Below are 20088 nucleotides of genomic sequence, written 5' to 3' on the forward strand. Positions count from 1 at the left end.
CATACAGATGTTCCCATGTTCATGGGGCAACTGCCATAGGTCCACCTCACAGATCTACCATGCCAAAAAATAGCCCATGAGGGATCTCCTCTGTGTATTGGAAAGAAAAGGTGATTAATAAACATTATAACATATATTAATAGCACAACCCGGGAACTGCAGCAGATCATATAGCAGGTAGTTTGCACTGTAGTAGCAAAAACACCTGGCCAGTGTATCCACATTCCTCATCCTCCCGTCCATCTTCAACACATCTATAAGAGAAAAAAAGAAATAAGATCACCATGAGAGGCGAGGGTTCCCAAAGGAACATGATCAATAATGCAATATCTTAGATCTCTTTCAGTATGTTTAAAGTCACAAAAAGGTTTGGAAACTGGCAGATCAAGGCGTCCGTTTCGTTTCAATTATGACCACCGTACAAATTTTATTTCACTTAATATGAATTTTTCCTTTATTTATTGAACAATTAATTAATAATCATGTATGTGATTGACTATGATCTATAAACTGAGCACTTTGGCCTTGTAATTTGCTTGAAAAAGGTTCTATCGTTGAGCTGAAACGTCGCTGTACCACATGGGTGATTAAAAGTTATTTAATTTTATTTTTTGGAGTGCTGCCCTTTTATATTTGTGTATATGTGTATATATGTATGTGTCCACCAACAGGTGGAAATTATAGGCAATTAGCAAGACCCCCACAATAAAGGAGTGGTTCTACAGGTGGTGCCCACAGACCACTTCTCAGTTCCTATGCTTCCTGGCTGATGTTTTGGTCACTTTTAAATGCTGGCGGTGCTTTCACTCTAGTGGTAGCATGAGACGGAGTCTACAACCCACACAAGTGGCTCAGGTAGTGCAGCTTATCCAGGATGGCACATCAATGCGAGCTGTGGCAAGAAGGTTTGCTGTGTCTGTCAGCGTAGTGTCCAGAGCATGGAGGCGCTACCAGGAGACAGGCCAGTACATCAGGAGACGTGGAGGAGGCCGTAGGAGGGCAACAACCCATCAGCAGGACCGCTACCTCCGCCTTTGTGCAAGGAGGAACAGGAGAAGCACTGCCAGAGCCCTGCAAAATGACCTCCAGCAGGCCACAAATGTGCATGTGTCTGCTCAAACGGTCAGAAACAGACTCCATGAGGGTGATATGAGGGCCCGACGTCCACAGGTGGGGGTTGTGCTTACAGCCCAACACCGTGCAGGACGTTTGGCATTTGCCAGAGAACACCAAGATTGGCAAATTCGCCACTGGCGCCCTGTGCTCTTCACAGATGAAAGCAGGTTCACACTGAGCACATGTGACAGACGTGACAGAGTCTTGAGACGCCGTGGAGAACGTTCTGCTGCCTGCAACATCCTCCAGCATGACCGGTTTGGCATTGGGTCAGTAATGGTGTGGGGTGGAATTTCTTTGGAGGGCCGCACAGCCTTCCATGTGCTCGCCAGAGGTAGCTGACTGCCATTAGGTACCGAGATGAGATCCTCAGACCCCTTGTGAGACCATATGCTGGTGCGGTTGGCCCTGGGTTCCTCCTAATGCCAGACAATACTAGACCTCATGTGGCTGGAGTGTGTCAGCAGTTCCTGCAAGACGAAGGCATTGATGCTATGGACTGGCCCGCCCGTTCCCCAGACCTGAATCCAATTGAGCACATCTGGGACATCATGTCTCGCTCTATCCACCAACGTCACGTTGCACTACAGACTGTCCAGGAGTTGGCAGATGCTTTAGTCCAGGTCTAGGAGGAGATCCCTCAGGAGACCGTCCGCCACCTCATCAGGAGCATGCACAGGCGTTGTAGGGAGGTCATACAGGCATGTGGAGGCCACACACACTACTGAGCCTCATTTTGACTTGTTTTAAGGACATTACATCAAAGTTGGATCAGCCTGTAGTGTGTTTTTCCACTTTAATTTTGAGTGTGACTCCAAATCCAGACCTCCATGGGTTGAAAAATTTGATTTCCATTTTTTTATTTTTGTGTGATGTTGTTGTCAGCACATTCAACGATGTAAAGAACAAAGTATTTCAGAAGAATATTTAATTAATTCAGATCTAGGATGTGTTATTTTTGTGTTCCCTTTATTTTTTTGAAAATATATATATATATATATATATATATATATATATATATATATATATATATATATATATTAGTGTGGAACACTGGTGTATACTGTCGCTCTGCTTGAAAAAGACTTATTGTAGTCGAAATGTTGCATTCTTGGTGAATAAATCAGGAATTGCATTGAAGACATCAAGTGCTGCAGTATTTCTCCCAACTTCTGAATTCAATGATATTCCCATCCTCAAGATGATGATGATATAGCTTCATACTGTTGGGTTGGCGGCCGTATATTGTGCTGCACTGTGGTATTTGGTTCTGCTGCGGCAGTATATTGTGCTGCACTGTGGTATTTGGTTCTGCTGGGGCAGTATATTTTGCTGCGCTGTGGTGTCTGGTTCCGCTGGGGCAGTATATTGTGCTGCACTGTAGTATTTGGTTCTGCTGGGGCATTAGGACAGATTCCACGTGAAGGAATTAGATTCCGGTCATTTAAATTTTTTCACTTTATTGTCCTCTAGACAAAACGAGCTATTATAAATAAAGGCATTTAGGAGTTATTTATAATTACATGCTTTTTTAGTATGTTCAGTTTTTTTTTTGTTTCCCAGAGACCTCTTTATGCTGATGGCAAGGTTTGCTAGAATCTTCTGAGAGTTTGAATAGGTTCCCAACAAAGAGCTATGTATGTTCTTTTATGTAAGTAGAAATAAACTTACTTGGAATTTCATATTAATCTTTGTTAATGGTCATTTCAGAACAACTGCGTATCCCATGTGTGGATGCAGGACTGATTCCACCTTTGGTGCAACTCTTAAATTGTAAAGATCAAGAAGTCTTGCTACAAACTGGTCGTGCCCTTGGAAATATTTGCTATGATAGCCGTAAGTACATCATTGCTTCATTTCTATGTATAGTAAGTCCAAATACAGTACAAATTATCAAGAGGGCTTTGATACCTAGTGTCAATCCTAATGACCCTCAGAAGTAACTTAGAAATCATGGAGTGGTCTGAAATTCACATTGTAGGTGCATTCCCACTCTGAGAGACAGAATTAAAAAAAAATCACATTGTATGATTTTTAAAGAATTTATTTGTCTTGCACTGCTGAACATAAGTATTTGAACACCTGAGAAACAGCAAGAATTCTGGCTCTCAAAGACCTGTTACTGTGCTTTTTAAAAAGTCCACCTCTACTCCACTCATTAATCTAATCTAAATTAGTAAGACCTGTATGAGCTCTTTAAAGACACCTGTCCACCCCACAGTCAGTCAGACGCCAACTACTACCCTGGGCAAGACCAAAGAGCTGTCAAAAGACACAGACACCAAAGACAAAATTGTGGACCTCTACAAGGCTGGAAAGGGCTACGGGGCAATTGCCAAGCAGCTTGGTGAAAATAGATCAACTGGTGGAGCAGTTGTTAGAAAATGGAAGAGGCTAAAGACGACTGTCAGTCTCCCTCGGACTGGGGCTCCATGCAAGATCTCACCTCGTGGGGTATCACTGATGATAAGAAAGGCGAGGAATCAGCCCAGAACTACAAGCGAGGAGCTGATCAATGACATGAAGAGAGCTGGGACCACAGTTTCAAAGGTCACTGTCGGTAGAACACTACGCCGTCATGGTTTCAAATCGTGCATTGCACAGAAGGTTCTCCTGCTTAAGTCATCACATGTACAGGCCCATCTGAAGTTTGCCAGTGACCATCTGGATGATCCAGAAGAGGCATGGGAGAAAGTCATGTGGTCAGATGAGACCAAAGTAGAACTTTTTGGTCTAAACTTCACTCGTCGTGTTTGGAGGAAAAAGGATGAGTTGCATCCCAAGAACACCAACCCTACTGTGAAGCATGGGGGTGGTAACATCATGCTTTGGGGGTTATTTTCTGTGAAGGGGACAGGACGACTGCACTATATTAAGGAGAGGATGAATGGGGCCATTTATTGTGAGATTTTGAGCAACAACCTCCTTTCCTTAGTCAGAGCATTGAAGATGGGTCGTGGCTAGGTCTTCCAACATGACAACGACCTGAAGCACACAGCCAGGATAACCAAAGAGTGGCTCCGTAAGAAGCATGTCAAGGTTCTGGAGTGGCCTAGCCAGTCTCCAGACCAAAATCCAATAAAACATCTTTGGAGGGAGCTGAAACTCGGTGTTGCTCAGTGACAGCCCCGAAACCTGACAGATCTAGAGGAGATCTGTGTGGAGGAGTGGGCCAAAATCCCTGTTGCAGTGTGTGCAAACCTGGTCAAGAACTATAGGAAACGTTTGACCTCAATATTTGGTACAGAAGCCTTTGTTTGCAATTACAAACACTGATTTTCTCAGGTGTTCAAATACTTGTGTTCAGCAGTGCAAGCCAAATAAATTCTTTAAAAATCATACAATGTGATTTCCTGAATTTTTTTATTTTATTCTTATTTTTTTATTCTGTCTCTCAGAGTGGGAATGCACCTACAATGTGAATTTCAGACCCCTCCATGATTTCTAAGTGGGAGAACTTGCAAAATCGCAGGGTGTTCGAATACTTATGTTCCTCACTGTATATACATATAATTGGAAAAGGACCATCCATGGCTTCTTCTAATTTCCAATCTGTTTAGAGTCTTCATTTGACCATGCTAAAACAAGTCAAAGAAGACAGAATCTGTCTGACTAATAAATGGGGTAGGACGGGGCAAAATGTCTGTCTGATTTTGGGCTAGTATCCTTATTAGAAAGTAATATTGACTAAATGCATTTATCGGGACTGGAAACATATTTGATAGAAAGTACTGTAACTGATACAGATAGTAATTGATGCATCCATGCTATCGGTCCACTTCACGTCTTGTTTCTAAGGTCTTACCAGATAAGACTCCACGGAGCACATGAAGTGCCTTTATTTTCAGATGTATAATGCATTAAAACTAATCTGATGAAAGCCAAGGCACCAGTGCGTGCAGGTATTTCCATTCACACCGAGCGCATACATGTCCACACAGCATTTACGTGTATGCAGTACGCCAATGAATGGACACAATAGTCTCTGCAGGCTCCAGTCCCTTCTGTGAGCTCTCGACTTCTATTAGATAAGCCTAAAAGGAATGGAAAGTCTTGATGAAATGATGGCTTTTGTGAATGTTGATGAAGCTGTTGTCTGACTCACTCACTAATGACTGCATGTGATAAAATCTGTTGCTTCCACATGTATTCTCTCTACTTTAAGCAGCTGCACCTTTGCTGACGGATCTTCTCTATTCCATAGCATGGACCTGGGTTCCACCGCCTCTAATCTTACTTTTTTCCCGCTGAGACCAATATGTTAATTCACCTAGCTGGATGTTCATCAGCCTCTTAGCTACAGAGCTGAAACAATAGACCGCAGACGTAAATGTGCCATATTACCCGGCAGGACACATTTCAGCTTTTGTAACAGTTTCCCGTGTTAGTACTGAGCTAAGAGGCAGGTGTACAACTTAGCTATGTGACTATTTTTCTCTGCTCTTTCCTTTCCAGGGCACACCTCCTGAGTTTCTTCTGTCTACTGCAAATTTGTCTGCGTGCCACTCTTGTCTGTATTTTAGGTGATGGTTGCTAAATAATTTACCCACAGGCTTTTGCTTTTAGCAGCACTTTAAATGCTTACCGATCCTGCACTGAGATTTCTTTTACCTTGGGTAATGGCATAAATGAATGAGGATGATATTTCTACACGTTGACTTTTTTTTACCACTTTAGTTATTTTTGTCCGATTTTCTATTTTCAGACTTAATACTTTTTTTGAAACATCTTTTTAGTTCAGGGTATAAGTCAGAATATGACCACATTACCTCTTATTTTCTCTTCTTTCTAAACATGAGTGCTTCTTACAGTTTCAAAAATACAGTGGTGTTTGAAAGCTTGTGAACCCTCAGAATTTTCTGTTTTTGCCTAAATTTGACCTAAAACTACAACAGAAATCCTAAAACTACATACATATAACCAAATCAAACAAATAAGTCAATAAAAGTAGACCAGTAATATTAGAAATTAATCCAGTATCACGTGTCTGTCAGTGGCAAAAGTATTTGAGCCTTTGCTTTAATTATCTGATGTAACCCCACCCCCCTTGTTCAGCAATAACTGCATCTAAATGTTTTGTAATTGTTGAATAGTCCTGCACTTGGAGGAATTTTAGCCCATTCCTCCGTACAAAACAGCTTTAACTCGGGTCCCTCTACGACATTTCTATTGGATTAAGGTCAGGACTTTGATGTGGCTATTACAGAACTTTAACTTTATTCTTATTTAACCATTCCTTAGTAAAACGACTTGTGTGCTTAAGGCTGTTGTCTTGCTGCATGACCCATATTCAACTGAGATTCAGGTTATGGACAGATGTCCTGACTATTTCCTTTAGATTTGCTGGTAAAATTCAGAATAAATTTTTCCATCAATGATGGCAAGCCATCCTGGCCCAGATGCAGCAAAAAAAAGTCCCAAACTATGATACTACCACACAGTGTTTCACAGATGAGATGAGGTTTTTATTCTGGAATGCAGTGTTTTCCTTCCTCCAAACAGAACGCTTACCATTTTAAATAAAAACATTCTATTCTGCTCTCACTCCTCCACAAAATAATGTTCCAGTAGCCTTGTGGCATGTTCAATCGAATCTTTAGTAAACTGCAGATGGGCAGAAACGTTTTTGTTTTTTTTTCGGGGGGGGGGGGGGGGGAGCAGTGGCTTTCTCCTTGCAATCCTGCAACGCACACCATTGTTTTTCAGTGTCTCCTGATGGTGAACTCATGAACATTAACATTAGCTAATGTGAGAAAGTCTTCTAGTTGCTTAGTGGTTACCTTGGGCTCCTTACACACCTTACTCTTGGTGTGGTCTTTGTTGGTCACCTTCTCCTGTAGAAAATAATAATGGTCTTAAATTTTCTCCATTTGTACACAGTCTGACTCTAGATTGGTGGAGTTCAAACTCTGGTTTTGTAACTCTTTTCAGCCTGAGGAGCATCAATAACTCTTCTTCTAAGGTCCTCAGAAATATCCTTTTGTTTGTGCAATGATACACTTACACAAACATGTGTTGTGAAGATCGCATATCCATTGGAGATCCAGCATAAATGCCAACTGTCGCCCAGGACAAAAACTGCTGCATGCATTTATGCCGGAAAGCAGTCAGATCAGTGTTGGATCCCATTATAGTCAATAGGGATCTGGCGGTGATTTGTTGAATCTGGCAATGCCGGATCCAGTAAATGCCGGCAGGCTGTTCTCTGCCGGAAGAGCCTGCCGTAAATGTTTACCGGACATGTGAACGTTGCCTAAAACAGGTCGCCCACTCATCCCTTTGACTGAAACATCTGACTCTAATTTCACCTTTAAATTATCTGCTAATCCTAAATGTTCACGTACTTTTGCCACTCAGACATGTGATATTGGATCATTTTTCTCAATAAATAAGTGACCATGTCGAATATTTACTCATTTGTCTGATTTGGTTATCTTCATCTACTATTAGGTCTGAAAATGTGATGTAGTTTTAGTTCAAATTTATGAAGAAATATAGAAAATTCTGATGGGTTCACAAACTTTCAAGCACCAATGTACAATAGGCTCTGTATGAGACATGTCAGGTTTTCACTATATTTGGTTACGGCTTTCCACTGGTGAGTAGAAGCACTTTATTAGTTGCTTCCTTTGTTATTTGCAATCTGTTGCCAACTACTATGCGTGAGACATAGTTATAAAATCTGGCTCTGAGAAGTCATCACAAATTGATGTACATGTGAGACCTTGTTGATTTGAATATTGGCCTACATTTACTAAAACGGACATCATTTTTACCCCAATCTAAGTTAATGAGACATTTGAAGTGATCTGTGCCAACATTATTAAAGGCATGCACTTCTAAATAAAGATGGCACTTTTTGATGTCTGACCATAAGGAATTGAGGAGGCATAGATTTGCAACAACATTTTCTTCTGTTGTATATAATAAATGTGGTTTAAACCATGGTTCCTTAGGAGACTGTGCCTTTTTTCCCTCATTACTCTAAGTGACAAGAAAAGAGGGTACTTTTACCTGGGGAAGACTACTTAGGAAAGGTTGGTCATTGTCTGTTTATAGACCGTCGGAGCAATCATTTGCAGAGTGCCAAGTTTATCTACTTCCAGTCAAGGGTGTGCATGTCAAAGAGACAGACTATGCGGCTGCCTTGGGAGCCATGGAGAGAGGGGTTCTCATCCTCTTTGCTTTTGGGTGGTGATGACCAGTTACTGGTCGAACTGCATTGTTAGCGAACAAGGGGATGTGAAATTGGCACAAGGGTCATCGAAAAGGAGAAGAAACAACAGGCCTTAGTGTCCTGGGTGGTAAAGGTGAGCACCATAATGAGACTGCCCTTCTGCCATTCACTCACCTTATGTATCTAACACATTTCACACAAGGCTACCATATAAGAAAGCTCTAAATTCTATCTCCATTTGTTATTCAATTCAATTGAACTTTCTATCATTTCTGTTTTTTGGGTTTTTTTTATCCGTCATCTCCAGGTGATCCGTGTGCATTCCGCATCCGTATGTCCATTCCGCAAAAGGTTAGCACATGTCCTATGCTTGGCCATAAAATGCGGACCATGGACCCATTGAAGTTGATAGTTACGCAAAAAAATATGCTAATGCTAGACGGATAGTATCTGTATTTTGCAATTCTACAATTTGCGGACCTCAAAATACATACGGTCGTGTGCATGAGGCCTAATTTGTATTTTATTTCAATCTCTGCTCTTTCTGACACCGCCAATAGACTCCTAAGCCCGTAATGAGCAGATATGTAAATGGCAAAAAATACATGTTTTACTGAATATTGTTCCATAAAACTATACAATATATCAATCTGCTCAGCTCCTGCTGCTCTGTTACCTGCAAATTGAACTGCATTTCATGGTGACAGGTTCCCTTTAAGGAAAATACAGTATTACTCTAGCATGTATGATAAGTAAAATCAATCCATTTTTAAGAACTTCTAAAAAAACACAATGTGGATCTTGGATTGGAATCACTAGCAACTAAAGCAAAGAGGGGTTTTCTGGCAAAAAAAAACTATGGGCTGTTTTTTTGTTTTTTTTTCAGATATAAAGAAGCACTACTACCCTTACAGATTACTATTGTACCAGTGCTGACTTGTCCCCATCTGTAGCAGGTCACATGCCCCTGTGTCAGAACATCATCTCGGAACCAGGCAGCATCGGTACAAAAGCATTGAGGAAAGGGGGCCTTCACACGCGGCAGATTTTGTGGTAGAAAATTCTGCGGCTAAAAATCCGTTCCATTCATTTGAATGGGGCAGCAAGCACACTAATTTTCAGTCGCAGAATTTTCTCCCACAAAATCTGCCGCATGTGAAGGTACTGCTTTAAAAAAAAAATTAACAGCACCTTTAGCAGTACAGACTATAGATTTTTTATTTTTATTTTTTTCTGCTGCTTTAATATAACGTTCACCTTCCCACTTCAGCTTTGTTCCGTTTCTTAGGGTACTTTCACACTTGCCGCAGAGTGATCCGGCAAGCAGTTCCGTCACTGGAACTGCCTGCCGGATCCGTCAATCTTCATGCAAACGGACAACATTTGTAGACGTATCCGGATGCGGATCCGTCTCACAAATGCATCGCAAGAACGGATCCATCTCTCCGGAGAAACTTATCCGTTATATATATTTTTTCATATCTTTACCGGTCTGCACATGGCAGACCGGAAGGACGGATCCGGCAGTATTTTATCCGGCACTAATACATTTCAATATAAATTAATGCCGGATCCGGCATTCCGGCAACTGATGCTGCAGTATTTCCTCCGTCCAAAATGCCGTTCAGTGACTGAACTGAAGACATCCTGATGCATCCTGAACGGATTGCTCTCCATTCAGAATGCATTAGGATAAAACTGATTAGTTCTTTTCCAGTATTGAGCCCCTAGGACGGAACTCTATGCCGGAAAAGAATAACGCTAGTGTGAAAGTACCCTTAAAATAAAATAAAAATAACAAAAATAAAAAATTTATCCCTTCATTAATTTAGTGTAAAAAGATAAAAAAAAGTCCTTGCAGCAATAGCCAATAAAAGTCATTAATTAAATCGATTAGATATGTGCGGCTCTAAACACAAGAATGGTAACTGGAAGACTTCTAAATGACTCAAAGCTCAATTGCAAATGTTCATAAAACAGGCTCATGTAGATATCAAATCCTTCTCTGCATGCCTTCAGTCTTCATGTCCTGTTGCACATGCCCCAGAAGAAGCAAGAGTGAAATTGGAGTTGGGCAGGACACACGAGGGAGCTGTGTGTGTGTGTGTGTGTGTGTGTGTGTGTGTGTGGTGGGGGGGGGGATGGGGGATTTTGTTTTTTAATGTGCGCTACTTTGTTTTGTATATAGTGCATTTGGAAAGTCTTTAGACCCTTTTAGTTTTTTTTTTACATTTTATGTTGCAGCTTTGTGCTAAAATAAAACAAAGTTCACATTGTTCCCCATCATCCTGCACTCCCATAATGAGAAAGTGAAAACAGAATGTTCAAAATCTTCTCAAATGCATTGAAAACTAAAATTGTGCATTTGTAAGACCGTGAACCGGGGAGGGACCCCCAGGATACAGCAAAGTCATGGAATAAGGAAAGCGACACTGACACCAGCTCTTGATGCAAAACAGTAACTTTACTGAACTATAACAGTAGTATTAACAGTAATTACAACAGTAGTTACAGAGAGTATATATCACATACAGTAATAAATACAATGAACAACAAAACGTCTCATTCCCTTCTCTTGCCCCCAAACGACACTGTTCACGTGCACTGAATACTTCCAGCCTAGACGCTGGAGGAGCCTTGTAGTGTAGCAACAACTGAGTGTCCAGAATACCCTGTACCCCAGGCTCAGAGTCACGGTACCAGCCCAACTGAACAACCCTACCCAAGGAGGCGTACACAGCAGAGCCCGCAAGTCTATACTGTGCCGCAGGGTAACAGACCTGATTGATGACGCACACGTCAGAGCCTACAAGTCAATAACCGTGCCGCTGAGTCACTGACCTAAGTATGTCCTGTGTTCACTGGTTGCTCCAAACCGACAGCAAGTCCCTGCCACAACATGTGACACTGCAGAACCTGTAACTCTGACCCTCTGTTCCAATCAGCTTCCTGACACCGATACTCATTCCTGCGAACAGAATCCGGATCCACACGGTCCTCTCATGCAGCTCACAAGATGGCAGACTGCTTCTTCTCCAAGCTGAGCAACACCACCTCTTATGGTAGCTCCAACCGTTCCATGGCTCTTCCAGCCTTCCTGGACCCGGTTCTCTCTGTCTGTCTCTCTGTCTCTCTCACCCTGGCATGGTCCTTATCCGATGGGGACTTACACCAACTCGCAGGTCCTTCCATCCACCATGAGGCCTCACAGGGTCTGTAACCACGTTCCACGGTCCAACTGACCTTCCGGGAACCGATCCTTTCCTTTCTTCCTTGACAACATCTGCATTGCTGACCGGCATCAGTCACTTCTGACAGTGACTTTGACCGCTCCAAGTCCCACAGACCTGAGGATGGCACTGGATCCTGTCTTCAGCCTCTTCACAAACATGTCTGCTCAGGTCACCATTTCCTTTCTCTGGCACACACAGCAGCATGAGTCATCATCTGTTTTGCATATTCAAATCCCATAGTGTGCTGGCTGTAGCTGCAAAACAGTGGCCTCTAGTGCCCAAAATGCCAAATGACAGTTTCAGAAACAGCATTCAAGAATCAGTGTCTGTTTCTCCATCTTACATATTGACATGCAGTAAGTATTCAGACCCTTTATTCAGTACACCTTTGGCTGGGATTAAAGCTTCCAGTCTTCTTAGGTATGATGCCACAAGTTTTGCACACCTGGGTTTGAGCATTTTCTGCGATGCTTCTGTCAGGTTGGATGGGGACAGCAGTAGACAGCCATTTTCAGGTCTCTCCAGAGATGTTCAATTTTGTTCAAGTCAGGGGTCTTGGCTGGGCCACTCAAGGACATTTAGAGTTGTCCATAAGCCACTCCTGTGTTGTCTTGGCTGTGTGCTTATGGTCATTGTCTTGTTGGACGGTAAACATTCGGCTCAGTCTGAGGTCCAGAGCACTCTGGATAAGGTTTTCATTAAGAATATCTCTGTACTTTGCTCTATTCAAATTTCTCTTAACTCTGACTAGTATTACTGTGCCATCCACTGAAAAACGCCACCACTAAGCTTCACTCCACCGACACTGTGTAGCAGTTTTTGTCTAGCCAATCCTTGGGCATATGTGCCAGGTTGCAGTCAGATCTCTGCTGGACCCCATTTTAGTTAATGTGACTGGCAGGCATTCAGGTATCATCTCTTAACGCTAGTTTCTAACTAGGCCTAACAAAGATGTGCTAACTACATGATAACTACATGAGACTCTTTTAATGGCCACTTATAAGGGAGACTTTGGTCATTAACCTCTTCTTTGTTACCATTCTTGTGTTTAGAGCAGTTCATATCCACTTTATTTTACTTGAATGTAAAATATAAAATCCCTCCTGGTTGTGATTTCCTTTTATAGTTAAAGGGAGTCTGTCACCTACCTGACCGGTTTCAAACACAAAAACATGACACATGTTACCTGTGTTTAGTTCTTCAGATGATTCAAATCGCCCAAAAAGTCATTTTTATCATATGCTATTGAGCCGTCGCAAGTGCCCAGGGGCGGAGAGTTTTCTGAAAGTGCCCAAGTTCCCCCGCCTCACTCGTGCCTAACTCTGCCCCTCAGTAATCTCAGGCCAGCCCTGTGGCTCTGTGACATCATATTTCCCTATAGGCTGTTCGCGCATCACTGCCGGGCCCGGGCATGCGCAGTGTTCTGCCCACTGTGGGCAGAGGGACACGGATATGGAGTGCTCATGCACCAGTTACTGGTGTGAAATTGGCGCATGCGCACTGCATATCTCTGTGCCTCTGACCACAGTGGGCAGAACAGTGCGCATCCCCGGGCCCGGCAGTGATGCGCGAACAGCCTATAGGGAAATATGATGTCATAGGGCTGGCCTGAGCTTACTGAGGGGTTGAGTTAGGCGAGAGTGAGGCGGGGGAACTTGGGCGCTTTCAGAAAACTCTCCGCCCCTGGGCACTTGCGACGGCTCATTAGCATATGATAAAAATGACTTTTTGGGCGATTTGTGCCCCACTGAACAATGTCACTTGTTTGAAACCGGTCAGGTAGGTGACAGACTCCCTTTAAATGTACTTTTTTGAAAGCCCTTTTACAGAGCAGTTGATGAAAGTTAGAAATCTGTGATCCCCAACGGTCACTAATACAGGGGTCTCCAGCACGACTATAGTGAGGAGCAGTTTGTATGCCCAGTACCACGCCATACAACTCTGCGGGAGTTACAGAAACAGGCAAATGTTCTGTCTGGAGAGCCATACTAGTGATTGTGGGGTTCCAAGCAGTGTAATAGCTAGCACACCCCCAGCAGATAGGAGATAAATGTTCTTTTGGGGGGAAATTAACATCTAATGAAAAGTTGGTTTTGTACAACACAGGTCTATTTGCAATATTATGCAAACTAAAGATTGTAGATTGGGAAGCGATCGCTTTTTCCTCAATTTACCTGATTGGAGATAGTTTGTCTCGTGACTTCAACAGGACTTAAAAAAGTGATTGATGCTTTCTGTATACAGTTCTGTGGGTGCAGTATTAGCAAATTCAAAAACTCTCCATGCGACAGATTTCAGCTGTCAGACCACTTTGTTAGCTAAAATCTCCTTCATGGTGAAAATTTTTCAAGGTAGGAAGAAAAGACTAAAAGAATACAGAGAATAAAAGCAAATGCGAATAAAAATAGAAAGTTGGACAAGCTTATGTAGAGCTTGGCAAAGTTACACATGAGAAGTGCATAAAGTAGTTACACTGGTGGCCAAATCTAATAAAGGAAGCAAAGAATGGGACATTCATGAAAACGGTCTGACAGAAAAACTGCCTTTGCTGACCTTGTTAACCAATCACAGCTGATTTCTTCTAGTGCTCATGAAAAAACCTGCACCATGATTGGTTGCTCTGGGTATGGACAGTTTTTCTGTTAGTTTCAAATGTCAAAATTCACATTGAGTAAAAGGAGAATGGGAGGAATTTATTAATAATTCTATGCCCCCATTTTTGCAATGCAGTAACCAGTTTTTCCAAAAAGTGGTCAGAGCGTGAGTGTCGGGGGAGTTGTGGCCTATGCGGCCGACATATTGAAGAAGACTGGCATAAATTAAACCTGAAATTTATGTTGGCTCCTATGAAGTCCAGCTTCTGCCATGTGGACCTCTTGCCATACACAAAAATTATTAAGAGATGTGCTTCTGTATGAGATGTGCGCAGCAGAAATTATACTAAGGGCTCATGCAGACAAACATAAGCGCTCCGTGCCCTTGCTGCGGACCACAAATAGCAGTTCGCAATGCACGGGCACCAGCCATATGCACTCCTGGTGCTGACCCATTGACTTGAATGGTTACGTGATCTGCAAAATACAACAAAAGGTAGGACATGTCTTATCTTTTGAGTTGCAGAGGCAGGGAAGAGCTTCATAGTGCAACAGCCTCAATAGTGTCACTGGGCATGCGCCGAGCCCAGTGACGTAATCAGAGCGCTGTTGCCCTCTGGAGCAGGAGTATCGTACAGGCGCAGGCACTCAGCGATACTGCGCCTGCGCGGGATTTTGGAGGCCAAGAGAGGAGGAAGCAAGGACGGTGCAGTGAATAAATTAAATGACGTAGTGGAGGGGGCGCCGCCTTTCGTCAAGGATGTAGGAGTACATTTATTTCTTAGAAGGCGTGCTGGGCACTGCAGGGGGGCGTTACTGGGCACTAGAGCAGAGTAATAACGCCCCTCTGGGCACCTTGAGACTTCAATTTGCATATCAGAAAAATTGCTTTTTCATCTAAATGAAAAGTTGAATAAAAGATAGAAGACACATGCAGGAATGAAGGTACTTTATTGCACATTGCTATGTTAACAGTATTATAGGCTCAAAATAGGTGACAGATTCCCTTTAAACCATCTTTTTTCTAATCTGTTTTGCATGCATCTGTCAGCAGAGTTGTACCTCTGAGACTGGCTGACCGGTTGCATGTGCAATTGATTGACAGGTCCAGGTGTGATGAGGTTTTCACTGCCTGGCCCTGTCAATCAATCGGCAGTTACACCTAGAGACTCTGCTCTCTCTGCAACTGCAACACCCCCGTTGCTCCTAGAGGCTCATTTTCATATATTAAAATGTAATTTTGCTTAGCAATGTAGGCACATATTAATATGGGACTAACACAGATGTCTTCAGCTTCCAAGTGCACATATGACAGATCAGCCAGTTTCATAGGTACAAAACTGCTGACAGATGCCTTTTTAAGGTAACATTTTACTACACAGTGAGTACAATATTGACTTCCAAGCCATCTATGACATCAGGGGTTTGCAGTCAAAACTATGGGGGAGATTTACTAGGCTAAACATGGGACATTGCTTAGAGGGCTTAAAATACAGAAGAACGTTGAGCAGAAGTCCTTGAAGTAAGTGGTGCATGAAAAAAAATCTTGGTTAGCATAATGAAACCGGACTGAAGTCACATCATAGCCAAAGTTTGCATGGTCTCCACCAGTGATCTGCCAAGCATTGCATTTCTATATTCAAGTTAATTTCCTCAGTTCCTTTTTTAGTTTCAACATTTTATGCTGACTATTTTAAGATACATCTGTATGGGTGGAGTGCTGTTTTTCTGACTTTATGAATGATACTATTGTGGCTGCATGCATCAGCCATTACGGGGAGCTCACTGCGTATGGATTTATACAGCCAGTCTTGAAGTCAATGGAAGCTGTATAAATTTATATACAAGGAGCTCCTCTCAGTGGCAGCTGCGGGTAGGTGCTATGACCGTGTCATGGAACGCAGGGAGAGGGGTTCCGTGCCAGACCCTTTATAACCAAATGGAGTGGCTGTCTAATGGTATTAATGTCAGTCTGAATAGTGCCATCTCCGGTTGCTTAAGGTCTAGGTAGCAATAACATATTCAATAGTTTTGTGTGAAAACACTTTGTGAGGAGTTGCAAATATTGCTGCAATTCCTGTTTCGCACCAAAATTTGCAACTTTTGTCTGACACCCTTGCCACTTTTAACAAAAAAGGGAAGGGGACCTCTGTCTCTCGTGGCATTGAGCAATATAGTCGCCAAAAAAAGGCACATATTGTGCCTGACATCTACGGCAGTTTCTTATTGGTGTAGATATCATTTTCTAAAGTACAGACCTCGCAACGATGCCCCACAATCATTTAGAGGAATGTCCCTATTTGTAATTTTGGAACATCATAGGTCAGCAAGATTTCTTATTAAGACTGTCTTAATACATTTCCCTGTAGTCGTCAATCAAGATGTAGAATTTGATTAGAAGGACTTGGAACATTTGAATGTTTTTGTCATTGACCACTGATGTTTTCATCATCTGTAGAGCTTTTACTGGAAAACTTGCATTCTCCATAAATCAGACAGATTGCAAGCATTGTTCAAAAGCAAGTCCAGACGCGAGTCTCCAACCACCATGAGCTAGTACATTCCTTCAACCCTGAAAGGGCATGTGCACCTTTGGGGGGGAGGGGGTTGTTTGGCAAACCTTCCCCCTGTTTGGCTTCCAGCTCCTTCTCATCCCGACTTTGGCTTCTCTGTTAGGCTCCCAGAATGTAAACTACCATTTTGACGGCGTTGGCCACAGCAGTGACCTTGCCCCCCCTTGCATCATGTGACCATTTGACATGATGCAAAGAGGGAAGGTCACTGCTTCAACCAGCGATTGGCAACAGTGTCGCCAAAACGGAACTTTACTTCCTGGGAACCGAGCGGAGAAGCCAAGGCAGGAAAGAGAAGTAGCCGGGGGCCTGTGTCAGGAAGCAGGGAAATGTGCTTCCCTTCACTGGTTTCCCAGAGATTTACTGTATTTGTAGGGCACTACAGCTGTGCTGCACTTGGAGCTTAGTAAGATGCCTTTTATGTTATTAGCTGGGACATACATAAGATATACTGTATGTCCACCCAAACCATTGTATATTATGTAATTTTAAGTAAGGGTGCTATTGGTTTGCTTTCTGTTGTTTTAATGTGCCTTTTTGTTTGTTTCCAGATGAGGGCAGGCGAGCAGTTGACCAAGCGGGTGGCGCACAAATTGTAGTTGACCATTTGCGGTCAATATGCACATTAACAGATCCAGCAAATGAGAAGCTCATGACTGTCTTTTGTGGCATGCTGATGAACTATAGCAATGAGAATGGTAAACGAACTGCTTTATCCACACACAATAAGGACAGCTCAGTCCATGAGGTCTTGTAGACGCTCCCCTCACTAAATGTATATTGTAGATGACTGAATAGTGTATTAGCACAGGTCGTTCCAGTGCACCCCTGCAAGCGAAGGGCTGGAAGAAAATAACAGCATTATATTTCTTTTTCCAAACATCCTGATATCATCTGAAATCTGGTGTCGGAAATATAGGAAAAAACGCGAAGTGTTAACTACAAGATAATTCCCCCTACTATGCTTTTAATTCAAGTTTGAACCTAGTTCTACCAGATGGATGTGCACTGAATCTCAGAAGCAATCTGTTCTGTACCCTGCTGTTCTGTAGGGAATTTCATATGGTTATTCATATCTCAGTTTTTTCCATATTATGATTATTTTCTTACCCATTGTGTTACTTTTTCCTATAGGTGGAGCAAGTATTACCCTAAAACGCTTTATTTGGTTTCTAAAGCAATTGTATTTGTGCCTTTATTACCAGCTTGATATACTTCTTTATATCCTTATTAATATCTTTACAACCTAATATCGATTTACAAATATAATAATTGTACAGAAAAAAACTCTAGCAAATACAGTCCTGATCAAAAGCTTAAGACCACTTGAAAAATGGCAAAAAATCATATTTAGCATGGCTGGATCTTAACAAGGTTCCAAGTAGAGCTTCAACATGCAACAAGAAGAAATGGGAGTGAGACAAAACATTTTTTTGAGCATTCAATTTAATGAAAACCACGAATAAACTGAAACAGGCTGTTTTTCAGCTGATCAAAAGTTTAGGACCACACCTCCAAAAAAAAACTAAACCCCCCCCCCCCCCAAAACAGAAATCCAAATTCCAAACATGAACTCAGTGATGAGTAGCTCCGCCGTTATTGTTTATCACTTCCAAAATTTGTTTCGGCATGCTTGATGCAAGCATTTCCATGAGGTGAGTGGGAACATTTCTCCAAGTGGTGAAGACAGCCCCACGAAGGCCATCTACTGTCTGGAACTGTTGTCCATTTTTGTAAACTACCCTTGCCATCCATCCCCAAAGGTTCTCAATTGGATTTAGATCAGGGGAACACGCAGGATGGGCCAAAAGAGTGATGTTATTCTCCTGGAAGAAGTCCCTTGTCCTGCGGGCATTGTGTACTGTAGCTTTGTCCTGTTGAAAAACCCAGTTGTTACCACACAGACGAGGGCCCTCAGTCATGAGGAATGCTCTCTGCAATATCTGGACATAGCCAGCGGCCGTTTGACGCCCCTGCACTTCCTGAAGCTCCATTGTTCCACTGAAGGAAAAAGCACATCAGACCATTATGGCGCCCTCTCCACTGTGGCGCGTAGAAAACATCTCAGGTGGGATCTGCTTGTCATGCCAGTAACGTTGGAAACCATCAGGACCCATGTCTGGTGCTCTCTTGCAAAGTCCAAACGAGCAGTTCTTTGACGTTTTTTTGTTTTTGAAGCCCTTCAGTCTCAGATGCTGTCTGATGGTTATGGGGCTGCAGTCAGCACCAGTAAGGGCCTTAATTTGGGTCGAGGATCGTCCAATGTCTTGACGGACAGTCATTGGATCCTCCGGCTCAGTGCTGATGACATTTTTTGGGGTCTTCCACTTGACTTTTTTGTTCGATAACCCTCAGGATCATTTAAGAAATTCCAAATGACTGTCTTACTGCGTCCCACCTCAGCAGCGATGGCGCGCTGTGAGAGACCCTGCTAAGGCTACTTTCACACCTGCGTTCGGGTGTCCGCTCGTGAGCTCCGTTTGAAGGGGCTCACAAGTGGCCCCGAACGCAGCCGTCCAGCCCTAATGCATTCTCAGTGGACGCGGATCCGCTGAGAATGCATCAGTCTGCCAGCGTTCAGCCTCCGCTCCGCTCAGCGAGCGGACACCTGAACGCTGCTTGCAGCGTTCGGGTGTCCGCCTGGCCGTGCGGAGGCAAGCGGATCTGTCCAGACTTACAATGTAAGTCAATGGGGACGGATCCGTTTGAAGATGACACTATATGGCTCAATCTTCAAACGGATCCGCCCCCATTGACTTTCAATGTAAAGTCTGGACGGATCCGTTCAGGCTACTTTCACACTTAGAAGTTATAATGCAGACGGATCCGTTCTGAACGGATGCAAACGTCTGCATTATAGGAGCGGATCCGTCTGATGAAACATCAGACGGACCCGCTCCGAACGCTAGTGTGAAAGTAGCCTAATGCAGTTCAACAACCCGGCCACGTTCAAAAAGGGAGAGTTTTTTTTTTTGCCTTTGCCATCACAACGTGTGACTACCTGACAGAAAATGACAATGAATTCACATCTTTGCACAGATTTGGCTTTTTTAAAGGCATGTGGTCCTAAAATTTGGATCAGCTGAAAAACGGCCTGTTTCAGTTTAATCGTTATTTTCAATTAATTGAATGCTTAAAAAAGGTTTTGTCTCACTCTCTCATTTCTTCTTGTTGCACGTTGAAGCTCTACTTGGAACCTTGTTAAGATCCAACAATGTAAAATATGATTTTTTTGCCATTTTTTCAAGTGGTCTTAAACTTTTGATCAGGACTGTAGTAAGATAAAAGCCCCTGCTCAACGAGAATTTAAAGGAACATTAAATCTAAAAATGAACGATAAATGTAAACCGGAGATGCATTTTACCTGACTGTTTGTCATTCTGTGGGATTTAGAA

At 42.8% G+C, this 20088-nt stretch overlaps 1 protein-coding gene across 2 annotated transcripts in view; it reads left to right on the forward strand.

Moving 5' to 3' along the window:
- Positions 1 to 20088, forward strand: part of RAP1GDS1 (Rap1 GTPase-GDP dissociation stimulator 1) — a 143736-nt gene that overhangs the window by 72974 nt on the left and 50674 nt on the right. Inside the window, exons 4-5 of one of the 2 annotated variants that reach the window (XM_040418178.1) lie at positions 2827 to 2952; positions 17245 to 17391. In XM_040418178.1, the coding sequence (XP_040274112.1) occupies positions 2827 to 2952; positions 17245 to 17391 (273 nt within the window). The remainder of the gene's footprint in view (positions 1 to 2826; positions 2953 to 17244; positions 17392 to 20088) is intronic. The other variant, XM_040418179.1, reaches the window with a different exon arrangement.

The sequence above is a fragment of the Bufo bufo genome, chromosome 2, assembly GCF_905171765.1.
Source record: "Bufo bufo chromosome 2, aBufBuf1.1, whole genome shotgun sequence".
Lineage (NCBI taxonomy): Eukaryota > Metazoa > Chordata > Amphibia > Anura > Bufonidae > Bufo > Bufo bufo.